At 37.3% G+C, this 12831-nt stretch overlaps 1 protein-coding gene across 8 annotated transcripts in view; it reads right to left on the bottom strand.

Moving 5' to 3' along the window:
* Window positions 1-12831, bottom strand: part of SCUBE1 (signal peptide, CUB domain and EGF like domain containing 1) — a 205507-nt gene that overhangs the window by 87902 nt on the left and 104774 nt on the right. For 6 of the 8 annotated variants that reach the window (XM_086885181.1, XM_086885182.1, XM_086885183.1 and 3 more), the window contains one exon: window positions 6858-6983. In XM_086885181.1, the coding sequence (XP_086741307.1) occupies window positions 6858-6983 (126 nt within the window). The remainder of the gene's footprint in view (window positions 1-6857; window positions 6984-12831) is intronic. The other 2 variants (XM_086885184.1, XM_086885188.1) reach the window with 1 other exon arrangement.

Here is a 12831-nt window from a genome sequence, read left to right as displayed (position 1 = left end):
CTTAGCAAAACTTTCCTTCTAGATAAGAATTTACAAAAGAGGCAGGGTAGCAAGATGCAATATACAGTAAAAACAAGATAATGATTAGAATTGAATTCTAATTCAGAATTTGAAAGTAATGTGTCTAACTAAAATCTGAGGTTTTATCTAATGCAAGAGGGTTAAGTTCATATATTTTCCCACTGAACTCAGAGACCGTTTTAATTCTAGCTCCTGAAAATGGAGTATACCAGAATTTTCCATCACAGTAACTAGGAATGAAATATCCCACCTCTGGTGTGAGTGTCTTAGTGCTGAGCAGCCATGCCACTCCCAGTAATCACTGAAATATTTAGCCTAAGATGGAACAGTTCTAAAAAAAGCAACTGAGAGAGACCCACCACAGCATACCCAACAGAATTCCCATTAAAACCTCCTGCCAGTATGGGGACCACAAGTTTACAATTTCAGTTCCTGAATTCTGGCAAAGACCACAACAGGAATTGTCCGCCTCTCAAGTGACTGCACACCTGAAGCCACTACAGGTGTGAGCATCCTTGGTCTTCCCACTGTACACTTGGAATAAAACCCCTTGTGCTGTTCACAGATAGGGAATAGCCTCAGGGCCTGGTGGCAAGAATAATCTCTGAGAAGAGAGACTGCCTGGATTCCCACCTCAGTTTCCAGGAATATCACTGTTCTATCCAACTGGAAAGAATGGCAGTAAGAAATATGGGGAGAACCTGCCTGATCCATGTTCGCTTTTTGGAGCCTGTTTGTGCACTAGGCTAGAAAATGGAAATTCTGAACTCAGTCCAAACAGACAGAGGAGGGAATATACACCAAATCATAAGAATCCTAAAGTTGCAAGGAATTACATTACAAAACCTTCTAAGCAACCCTCAGGAATTATTTCTCCTTCTCCACTTTTATAGCTTATTAAATAATTTATTTTAATGAAAAAATAGCTGAAGCAAATTAGTCTGTTTTGCATCCAAAGGAAGTAACATTTTTTTCTCTTCAATACACAGTAACATTTTGGGGTTTATTTTTGATGCAAAACGGACAAAATTCTATGTCAATCCTCTATTCTTAAACCTTTCCAATTAAGACATGCTTATTACTTGACCCCATATGCCTCTAGGACTATCTGGAGTTTCTATCCTTGTTGGACTGCAGTGCAATCACAAATTAACTTAAGGGTGTTGTTTATGACAGATGTTTAAATACATTTCTAGCCAACAGTATTTTTGTTGAGGATTTTAAAGTGCAATCAGCAACAAAGTATGTATTTAAAAAATGTGACTGCAGCGGTTATTTTTGGCATTCCTTGCTGAAAACCTCTGCTAGCAGAGATGAAAATATCTTATCACTCTTGCTCTGACCCATGTAATACAAGGAACTTTCCTTACTACATTTGTCTATGAAAAAAAATTGCACTAGACTGATGGCATTTATAGCAAATCATCCAGAATCACACACTTTTACAGCTTCCCTGCATATTAAAGTTACTGGTTCCCGTTCTACCCAGCCCATGAATACACATGTAGGTCAGCTCCTTTTCCTGTCTCCTAGAAACATTAGTAAACCATGTTTTTAAAGGCTTTGAATTTCTGTCTAGACTACAATTTATTTATGTATTAACTTAGAGTAACTTGAGTCAACATTTTGAAATTTGACAGCTCTACAGGTGAAATTGGTACAAAATCAAGTTGTAAAATATGTCACTTCAATTTTCTTCCAGCCCTCATTCTGTGGCAGTGACACAGTAGGAAGTTTCTCTTGCTTAAAGGAAGAAAATCATAATTATTTAAAAGCAAATGGACATCCAGATCTACTCCATTTTTGTCAGAAAGAATTAAAGCAATATTAATGAGAATTCATGAAGTGTTATTTTAAGAAGTATTTCTGATAAATTTGGACTCTGCAGCTATGCAAACAACTGTGTGCTCATTCAGAATCTGTGACATTAAAGAGGCAAACAGAGGCAAAGTGGTAAATTCATGGTAAAGGCATGGATCACCTTAAAATATCATAAATCATGTTAAAATGTGAGGCATGGAAAATAATGACTTGGTTTTGGTTTATTTTAACCAAAGGAGAATATTCACATATTTGTTAGAACTCAGATATACTTATCCCTACATGGCAGATTTAAAACCAGAGTAATACCATCTTTTGACAGTGCTTCAGCATTTGCATGTGTCTTAAGTGCAGTCAAAATGCTGGGCTCTTTCCCTTAGTGGGAGAAATGCCCTGTGCAACAGAGAAGCAGAGAAGCCCTAAAGTGACACACACCCTCTGTGGGACACGTCCAGTGCTGGCAACCGAATCACCAGTCGGTTTTCCCAACACTCTTCCACGTGGATAAAGAGCTTTAGGGCTGACACTGGGGTTTCAAAGTGCCTTCAAACCAGATTAATTCTTTTCACTGACTACAATGCTTAGGGTCTTGGGCTGGCCAGACACCTTTCAGGTCCTGGCAGGTGGCATAATGGCCCTACCTGTCCACCTGTCCACACTGGAACCAGCAGCAACTATTCAGTTTGATTAGGCTCAGCCCAACAGTCCTGAGACACAGCTTGGCATGTGGGCCAGTGCTTACACCCAGAGACATGAATGGACTAGTCTAGAAATGACATTTTGATCATGAAAAAATGAGAAACAACTGTCTGAAAGTGAAATAACATCTTTAAGAACAACAAGGATTTTAATGTACATATTCCACTAAGTGTAGGTATTGATATTCCATGCTAAACACTCTGTAAGACAGAAAATACAAGAATTCTAACTCTACAGCCTAAATCCTATTTTCAGTGCTTCTCTGAAGTTTCATAGAACCTTTCTGGTTTCTTACATCTTATATGGCCATGACAAGAAGTACTTGAAAACCTATGGCCAATCATTTAATCCAGCATTTATTACTCAGTAACATAAAAAATTGCCCAAGACAATGGTGTCCTGATCCTGTCCACATGTGGACTAAAATACATACCATGGCTCAGATGCCACAGAACTTGTCACAAGACACAGGTATTTCGTGTTTTGTAGAATGGGCTTCTCAAATGGGCATATTGTCATTCCAGGCACTGTTTCTTAACTAAATTGCCCATTAAATACATAATTTACATAAATATATATGTGCGGGCACCTCTATGTGATAAAGCTGTGCATAGAATATTGCTTGCATGATTTTTTTCTAGTATGGCTTTACATTTTTAACATTCAGGGGATCATTGTACTGAAAGCAAACTGTTGCATGAGGACATGGTCATGATGAGCCGAAAAGATGCCACTTAGCATAGGGAGGCTGGAATTTTATTGTAAAGTACTAGACAAGATTTTTAGAATTACTTTGTACTAGCCTTCCTGCTCACTTAAATCATTATTTTACAAGGTGGCAGACAGAAACATCTGTAGATAGGGTTACACAGCATTTTTCATTAAAAGATTCAGCTTTTACTTGTTTATAACTCTTTCAGGTTGCAACTTTCAGGTATGTGAATCTGCTTTAGATTTCCTCTTATTTTTAAGCTTCCAGCTAATAAAGAGAGGAACACAAAATGTCCCCGTTTGTTCATATTTGGGGGAAAAAATCTTCAGTTTATCAAAAACTTTTAATGCGATCATGCTGAGGAGCAGGATCTTAGTATTTATCATGGATACAGATGTAGAAAGAAGAGGTAAATTCCCATGTTTTTTTCAACATAATCTGCAGCCAAATTGAGTGCTCTGAAGTATCTTCTTTCTGCTGCCAGCATGTATCTATAAAAATTACTGAAAAAGCATAATCATCCTCTGGGTTTGTATACACCAGAGGCCATTAAAGTAGTTTACGGGAATAGCAGTAAACTTCCAGAAGCTGAAGTTTACTGATGTTTTGAATCTAAAGGATGCAGCTCATCTGAGGGATCACGTATGGATCTGTGTGATTCTGCTTGTTGTAGTTTTAGATGGCCTCTTGTTCAGCCTCAACACTTCAGTGTTTTCTCAACATGTTGGGCAGCTAGAAATTGCACACTTAAAATTTACACTAAGAAACCATTAAGGCTGCAATTTCATGCATAGACCTATTGTGTCATGATAACTCTCCTTAATGAGAAGTGAAGAAAACTCTCCTCTCTCATTTACTGCCTAGTGAAGCTGGGGAAAGTCAGGGATGTGGAAACAGCTGGGAATATTTTCTCATCTGCTGCAGAGTGAGTAGCAAACCAGAAATGAACTGTCAAGAAAGAATGGTCTTGTTCAGACAGTGAAAAGAAACCTAAAAACTCTAACCTATTTCTGCCTTCACTGTGGAATTCCTGCTTAGAGCTTGGCAGGTCACTTGAATCTCTTCTATTACAGGTTACTGATATTATAGTCCCTTTTCTATGGCATTTGCAACTACAGCTGGAGCCATCAGGTGTTTGACTTGGATCATAATAACATCCTGTAAATGCTTAGCTGGGTTCTGTGTGGCTCTTGTTAATCACCTATCACTACTCAATGACTTCATACCTTTAAATTCATTTATCTTTGTAAGATGGGAAAAGCAGTACTTCTTAACTTGAGAAGAGTATTTTGAAAATACATTACAAATGTCTACAAAGCACTTTGGTATTACAGTAATGACTATCATGGGAAAATCCTCAAGAAAATGAAAAATTTTATGTTCACAATAAGGTTTAAATACTGTGGAGCAGGAAAGGATGATGCACAGTATTTTAAAAAAATAATCCTCTAAATTAGGGAGAGGAAGCTACTGAACACAAGCATGTTTAATGAGCACTGACCATCATGGACACTGAATAAAGCAAGAGTGACTGCCTTATCAGTATGTGTAGGTAAATGATAAGATGGGATGTAACTATGTAACTAGCATGAAATGACAATTATTGGATGCCTGCATAAAAAGCATGGAGCCGCCCTCCAACTGTTTCTGCTTTCTAACTTATTTTAACATCTTCCTTTGAGGAAGACTTGAATCATTACTAAAGGCCTTGGGCCAATAAATTTGAAAACGTCTCCTAGTGGTCTGACTGAATTGTAAACTGGCTGATAGAAGTTCACCCAGACAGGTACCAGGTGTACTAAGATGTTCTCTGTCACTTGCTCATATAAAAAAAACAAAGCAGCAAGCTCTGACAAACCCATGAAAGGCATGGACTCCTGGAGGACCATGATAAACCAGAATAACTGAGAGGGATACAGGGTTTTACAAGGTTGTATCAGACTTTTCCAATCCCTGTTAAACAGGGCTACAGACCCAGTCCAGGCTGGCAAGTGGGAAGTGTCTAGCTCTTCAACATAGCTGCACTGAGTAGTTGCAAAACTGCAGGTCAGGATTTATGGCAATTCCACTGAAATGGTCAGCTGCAAAAAATTTTTTTTTAAAAGTTGAGATTTGGTTTCAGAATTAGGCTTCTATAAATAGCCTGCTGTAATCTCTCAATTATTGTCCCAGGCTATCTGGCTACACCTCTATACTTCTGTGCATTTTGAAGGACAAGAAGTAATTATTTTAAACAAGACTCTGGATCCTACTTGCAGAATGTGCTGTAGTTTTAGAGGTTGGTATGCTTCAAAGTAAACTCTGCAGCCTTGGAAAACTCAGTGTCCCTATTTAGAAATCTGTCACCAAAAGTTCATTATACTTCCAACTACAATTTGAACACCAGAGGGCAAAGAATAAATCAAAGTTTTTACTCTATTAAACCCTAACACATTTAGAAATAATGTTTCAGAAAAGGCTCTAATCCTTCTACCATCATCTATTACTGAAACTCCCAAAGAATATGAGAATTTGAGGAAACAAATAATAACAACATAAGTAAACATCCTCCCACACTTCACCAATGTAGCTGATATTGCACTCCAATTAACAGCACACAATATTCACTTCTAATAAACACTGAGGATGAAAATTACCATAAAGGCATTTTTCTCTGTGCTTTTGCTTTTGTCCCTATGTAGCCTTTTAATATTGAGCACAAATCAGGCTCTACAATTCTCTATGGCATTTCTTTATGACATTCAAAAGTGATTCTTTTCACTTTGTACTTGGGAACTAATATCATCTACGTGTGTTTACATAGTAGAGATCTCAGGAAGAAAAAAATGAAGTGTAAGAAAGACCATCTCCCTGTGCAAAGCAGCAAACATTTTATGTTGTTTCACTGCACTTTTTTTGTCTCTCTCAAAGCTACCAAGTAGGAATACAAGCTATTGAACTCAGATCTAAGACTCACTGAGGCCATCAGAAGAGTCAGTTCTGAAGCTTTCAGATGACGATGCTGAGGACAATTATTTGAACCTGTACAGAACAATTTCTAATTTTGTGGGCTAATGAGCATCTTTAGCATCCCAGCTTCAAGAATATACCACTCTGGGCTGTTCTCTAAATAACAGTATATATGATGCAGCTGCATGCTTTCCAAGTAATAATTCTAGACTGTGAGCAGTGGAATCAAGGGCAATCATTTCCGTCTTTTAAAAAAACCTGCAACTGACACTCTTAATTTGATAGCTCTAGTGGGGTTTATAATTAAATTCATTGATACATCCACCTTTGTGGACCTTCAAAATATTGCAAGCCAGAATCCACTATATTTTATTTGTACTGCTTTAAAAGGAAAGTCTGAATTAAACTGATCCTTCAATTTTCTCCAATCACAGGATAGTAGAATAGTTATCCTTTTTATAACTGAACCACTGCCAACATTTTATTATTCAATCCCTCTTATCCATCCCCAAATGCATCTTATAGAGCAAAAACCCCCTCATTACTAAAATTGCAAATCACTTTTGGCCAAAACAAGGTTAACTTCTTCTGGAACATAACAATGAAGAAAACAAAACATTTTGGGGCATCTGAAATTTAATCTTCATCTACCTACATTTGCAGTCCTTCTGGTTTTTGGCAAGTTCAAAGCCAGGTCTACATTCACAGGCAACCCCACCTTTGGGTGTCTCCCGGCAGATGTGTGCACACCCATGATCTTTGTTCATACAGTTCATACCCTCTGTGGAAAAGGAAAGAAAAATTGAAAATATTAGTATTAAAATAAAATTACAAAATAATTATGCATATCCAGTCCCCCAGTAATTTTATCCATTACTTTTACTTTTCATCTGGACCACGTTTCACAAGACAAAAGAACCGAGCTGAAAAGAGATATATAGTCAACAAAACAGCATAATAAAAGACAAACATGCTCTGGGGCAAATGTGAGGACTACTGTCTGTCTCTGTTTCATGTAGAAATTTGGGATTTCTCTATTCTGTATCTATATTCTAATCTTTCATTCAAATATCAGGGATTTAAAGGATAGTACAGGAAGTTTTGTGTCCCTCAGAGCTCACTGATATTTTTTTCTTGTATAAATTCAATGGGTGTTACTGTCTGGTGCATTTTTATCTGCCTGTTAATGTGCTTAATATTTTCTAATATACAAAATCTGCCAAATATTATAACCAAGCATTTTTGCTTGGATCTGTTTCTTTGATATTTGTTTTACAACTCAATTCTCTGTCATCCACCATAAACACATAAACCATAAACACAGCACATCTCCAGAAAACCTACTACCACTTTTCTCTTTGACTCTATTAAGGAAAACACACCAGCTGTTCAACAAACATCCAAGTGCCACGGGTGGATTCCTGCTAATGCTTATGCAAAGGAAAAGTATCAACCAGCTTTCTTTTAATTATCACAGAGACAAATTTAGCTTTCTAAACCATGTCAGTGATTTGGATACTGAATGCATCTTATACTCTTTGAGCCTTTCATTATTGGGTTCATTCAAATCCCACATATTCACAGAAATCTTGAACTCAGTTCTTATGGGTCAGCATCTAACATTCCTTGTGTGAACGAAGGCTAGCTAGATTTGCATTACAAAGCCTTCCCAGACTTCCCCTTGGATATCTGACCTGTAAAGGAGAGACAAATTCTCTCAGAATACACTGGCAGAGAATTCACATTGTAACTCAGCTAGCTAAGCTGAAAACCTTGTGTGTTGCTCAAAATACTCCTGTAAGGGACATCAGGGAGGACTCTGCAACTCATGTAGCACTTTGCAATGTGTCTGCTCCTACCTATTCCAGGCTAATTTCTCAAAATTACTCCAGTGCATAATGTTCAACTTAAACCTACAGTGCGATTGTGTTGCAAGTAAATTTTTTTTGTGTCTAGAATTTTGAGAAGGAAACGCTACAGAAAGTCAGTCAGAGATTGCCTCAGGGTGACAGAAGTTAACAGCTTGAAGAAGTTATTCACACTGCTCAGCTTTACCTCTGAGACGTTTGTATTAGCAGAGTAATGAAAAACACACATCACCAGACTGATTGGGTATTTTTGTTCACCTCTCCTACAAAATACACTAGGGTCCTAAATCTCACCACCTATGAAAACCAATATTATAGACAACAGATGTATTTATTTCTTCTAAATTCCACTCTGGGTTGTCCTTGAGCCTAAAAACTTGCCAAAACATAAGAAGTTACTATAATCAAGTAAGTTATTCTTTGTAAACTGCAGCCTGGACAACAGATGCTGCTCTGAGATACAATACACTCTATATGCTATATAATATACCATCCTACACATCAAAGTGAGGTATGAAGGCTTTGTCAGGCTGAACAGATACAAGAAACCTGGGAATGGCCTTATTGAAGGGTTTGAGGCATTTTATAATCTCTTTCTCTCCACTTCTCCCAACAAAGGATTTCAGACACAATGCGTTTGACAAACTGCATTCCTGTGCACTGTGCTATGCCCCGAAAGGGATCTGGGAAAGATAACACATGGCTGATTGAGTCCCACTGCCTAGGCTTTGAGCAGAGAGGAATTATAGAGATGAAAGCAGATATCTAATGGCCCACAAGTGTAATCAAGCAAGTGATTTTTCAGTGTTTACTTGCAGATGCTGAATATCTGCCTTTATGGGAAGACAGAAACTGTGCACTTCTGAAAATATTGGGAGAAACTGAAGATCAAAATCATTACATTTAGAAACAAAAGTGATCCTGGTATTTGTGTGTAAGACCACAGTATTTTAGTTACTGTATTAATTAGTCCAGCTATTGTATTAATCAGAGTTGTCTAAAAATATTTCAGTTCCATATTTAGCTAGAGAACACCACAGAAATCTCCTGAAACTGAAAATAATTATTTTAGAAAATATAAGGGGTTTTTTTCTGGTGAAATGAAAGACCATTATTTTTCAGTTGAAAGCAGAAGCTCATGCACAACAAAAATTCTCATTTTTATTTCAGTATTTTTCAAAATCCCTAAAAATTAAATTACAAAAAGCTTCCTAAACAAAAGTTTTTTAGTCTGAAAATATTAGTGAAAGAAGAATGCAGCAAATCAATATTTTGCCTTGCTTAAAATACAATCTAACCTAAAACTGTGTTAATTTGAAAATAATTTTAATCATTCAAAATTCTAATTTTTCAGCAAATACAGTATTTGTCCAGATGTCTTCTGTATCAATCTACATACACAAATAATTTATAAATCACCGTTGATAAAGTTTACTTTTTTGCAAGTTGACTCTTCAGGCAATACTGAATCTTTAATGATACAGCACAAAGTAACACTAAAAACATAAAGTTTGGATGTAATCCAAACTTTAAAATCAACTAGAAATGCATAAACCACCTCCAGTATCTTCCCATACTGGAAGAAGGTGTGCTGCTGGTAGTGAAGATGAGTTCACACTGCTGCCACGGGAACAGAGAGATGTTTAAGTTTACATCTCTCCTCACTCATGCCCCCTGAGAAAGAAAGCTTTGCAATATTTCACTTAATGTTTAGCTGCCACCTAATGTGCACATGCTTTTCCTATAAGGGGCACAGAGTGAATAATAGAATAGGAAAACTCGCTAATATTACTTTCCCACTGCCACAATCAAGGCCAAACCAACTTTGTTTGCAGGAAGGGGTGGAAAACAACTCATTCAAATAAAAAAAAACCCCAAACATCATGGAAAAAATGTGTGGGATTCTGCTGCTCATTTATGTGTTTGAAGTTTTTCTTTTTATAACCATCAGCCCCATTAGCAGACAGGTCCTGGCACCAAGAGGTGCCCGGTGCTTCTCATGGTGCCCCTTCCTTGAGCTGACTAATGTAGTACAGAAAGAGGACAGAGAGGTAAAACACCCACAGAACTATTTGAGGCCTCTCCCAAGTCAGTACAGAATTATGCCCACAGAAGTTTTACCTCAGTGTGTTGCACAGCCTGGGTAAAGTATCAGACAATGGATCTTCTATCCAAGCCCTAACCAGAAGGTATTTACAGAACTATTTACAGAACTTGTGATCCCCCCTCTCTCTCTTCCATTGTGTGCACATCTGCCTCACTCTGGTTTGGAACACAAGGAGCTGTTCCCAGCTTATCTTGATTTTTGCAGACCTCGGTGTGTCCCAGCTTCTAGAACTGTTGGGACTATGGGTCAAGTGAAAAACCATGGTTCCCAAATGAAGGGAAAGACTAAGTGTTGTTAAGAGAGAAGTCTGTACACAAAAAAATATAAAAAAATTCCTTACTTTATCAGCATACACTAAAATTTTTGAAGTCCAGTTTTGAAATGTTCTAGGTTTTACATATTAACTATTAATAAAAGCAGTGTCTCAATCCCAAATGCTGCTAGTCAAGGTAATCTCTAAAGTCAGCACAAGAATGGGTACATGTCTCTTCAGCAGTGCTGGCAGACAAATAAACTTCTGAAACTTACACACATTCCCAGCAAATTCACCTTACAGACAGACAAAATCCAATGGAAAATATAAATGGGAAGGGAAATGTTACTTAAGAAGGGAAAACACTGATCTAATTAAACTAAATACTCTCTCAGCATTTTAGATATGACTTGAGAAACTCTTCTATTGCCTTCCTGGATTTTTTTCTAAGTCTTAAGTTACAAAAGATTGTTCATGGGAGAGTGGCAGCCACTGTTATGTATACCAGCAATCCATACTCATTTTTGTTCTTGGCCTAGGAGAGATTTGGATGTAAGTCTACTACATTAATCCAGTCTGCCATCTAGTTATCACAAATCTCTTAACAGTGCTGTTCTGCAAAATGTTCAGTCTGATATAATGGCCTCTCCATTGTATTATGCTCTAAAAATGTTTTCAGCTCAATGGCCCTGAAAGTCCTTGAATCAGGCTGACTGTGACAGATCAGCCTTTATTTCTCATTAACACTGTCTGTTCTCATGATTAAGATTTTAGCATTTATTTTACTGTGTGGCTCATCATATATGCTTAGATTATTTTCTGTGTTGCCATGATTTCATTTACTCTTCAATTTATATTGCTGTTGTTTTTATAATTTTCAAATAAACATTCTGATTCCAAACATGTTCTGAAAAAGACTACTTTAAATTGCATGAGTAACTTTCAGAATATTGTCAGACTACATGTGCTTGAATGTGCTAAGAATATACAGGAAATATTGAACTTAACCCATACATACACACTGACATGCCCGGTAGCATCTGCATCATTTACACTCAATCTTGAAAACTACTTAATCACATTATCCTTTTCTGTTGATGAGCTAATTTTAACACAAGGTACACAGTGAGATCTCTTATTAAGACACACCATATATAAGATACATGATATATTTTCAGCAGCAGTGAGAGGAAAGAATACAAGAGGAAACAAGTATTCTCATTTCACTTGTTTTGTAAACAAGTAAACAGATTCCTACTATTAACATTGTAGGCATTTATTCTCTTTTTAAAAATTGTGTAAGAAAGTACAGTACTACAATAAAACATACTGCTCAATGATCAGGCAGTTTAGAAAACTGACAAAGACAACTCCTGTCACAGAGTTCTTATTCTGTGCGGAATGGAAGCCAACCAAAAGACACCAAGTTTCTGGTGGAGACAGGAACATGATGTTAGTGAAAATGTGAGATGGCTGTTCTAAGCCAAATTATACATTATGCATGTATGTTTTTGTTATATAGAAGCAGACTGTTAACTTTTTGTCTGGCTTGTGGAAAGTAATTCCCCATCTGCACCTGGGATCCCTGCCTTTGCCTTCTAACTCCAGGATCTCGTGTGCATCTCAAGGGTGATGAAAATCAGCATTTGGCTAAACAACCCAGTTAGAGTCAACAAATACATATGGTCAGATCTTAGGGCTATTGAAGCCAAAGGACTGTTTTCTAACAGATTGGATCTGACCTTTATGCTGCTTAGTTGCATCAGATCTTCTGGACACTTTGAGCTCCCTGATTATGGGACGTGAGGAATGTCTGGGTGAGCTCTGCTCCCCAGTGAGAGAAGTAAAATGTTTTCATCTCAAAGCAGGATGTCCTTTCTTGAGGATCAAAACCCCCACCAAGATTTGCTCTCTTCAGCAAGAAAATGGAGGGTGAAACTAATTGACTGAGGCAAGCAACCTTCCTCAGCTGATCACAGGTACAAAGCATACATCTAGGAACAGACTTTTGGAGCTAAGTGAGAAACCCTACATTGGGCATACCGGAAATGAAATCATCTATATAAACATCTAATGCTTTTCATACTGTTAACTGAATGAACACAGCATTTTCTTCCCATCCTCGTTCCTGAAATAAGTCACTTGGTTCTGCCTAAAGTTTTAGGAAAAATAGTTGTTTCAGTCACTACACCCTGACAGAGGCTGGAAAGAAAAAAAATAATGCCGGCAAACTGACCCAAGGAAACAGAATTCTGCACTATTAAGTAGGTTGTCTGGAGAAATCTTGGACATAGTACAAGAAAACAGCTGCTGGTATATTAAAAAATAAACAAATTCAAGTTTGTTTAGCAATTACATGTCTTTTCAGTTTGGATCTGAATGCTTAATCAGATGCTTAGGG

This window comes from Cyanistes caeruleus, chromosome 4 (genome assembly GCF_971803275.1).
Source record: "Cyanistes caeruleus chromosome 4, bCyaCae1.hap1.1, whole genome shotgun sequence".
In the NCBI taxonomy this organism is placed as follows: domain Eukaryota; kingdom Metazoa; phylum Chordata; class Aves; order Passeriformes; family Paridae; genus Cyanistes; species Cyanistes caeruleus.
Note: the sequence above shows the minus strand (reverse complement) of the source record. Positions and strands in the feature narration are given on the sequence as shown.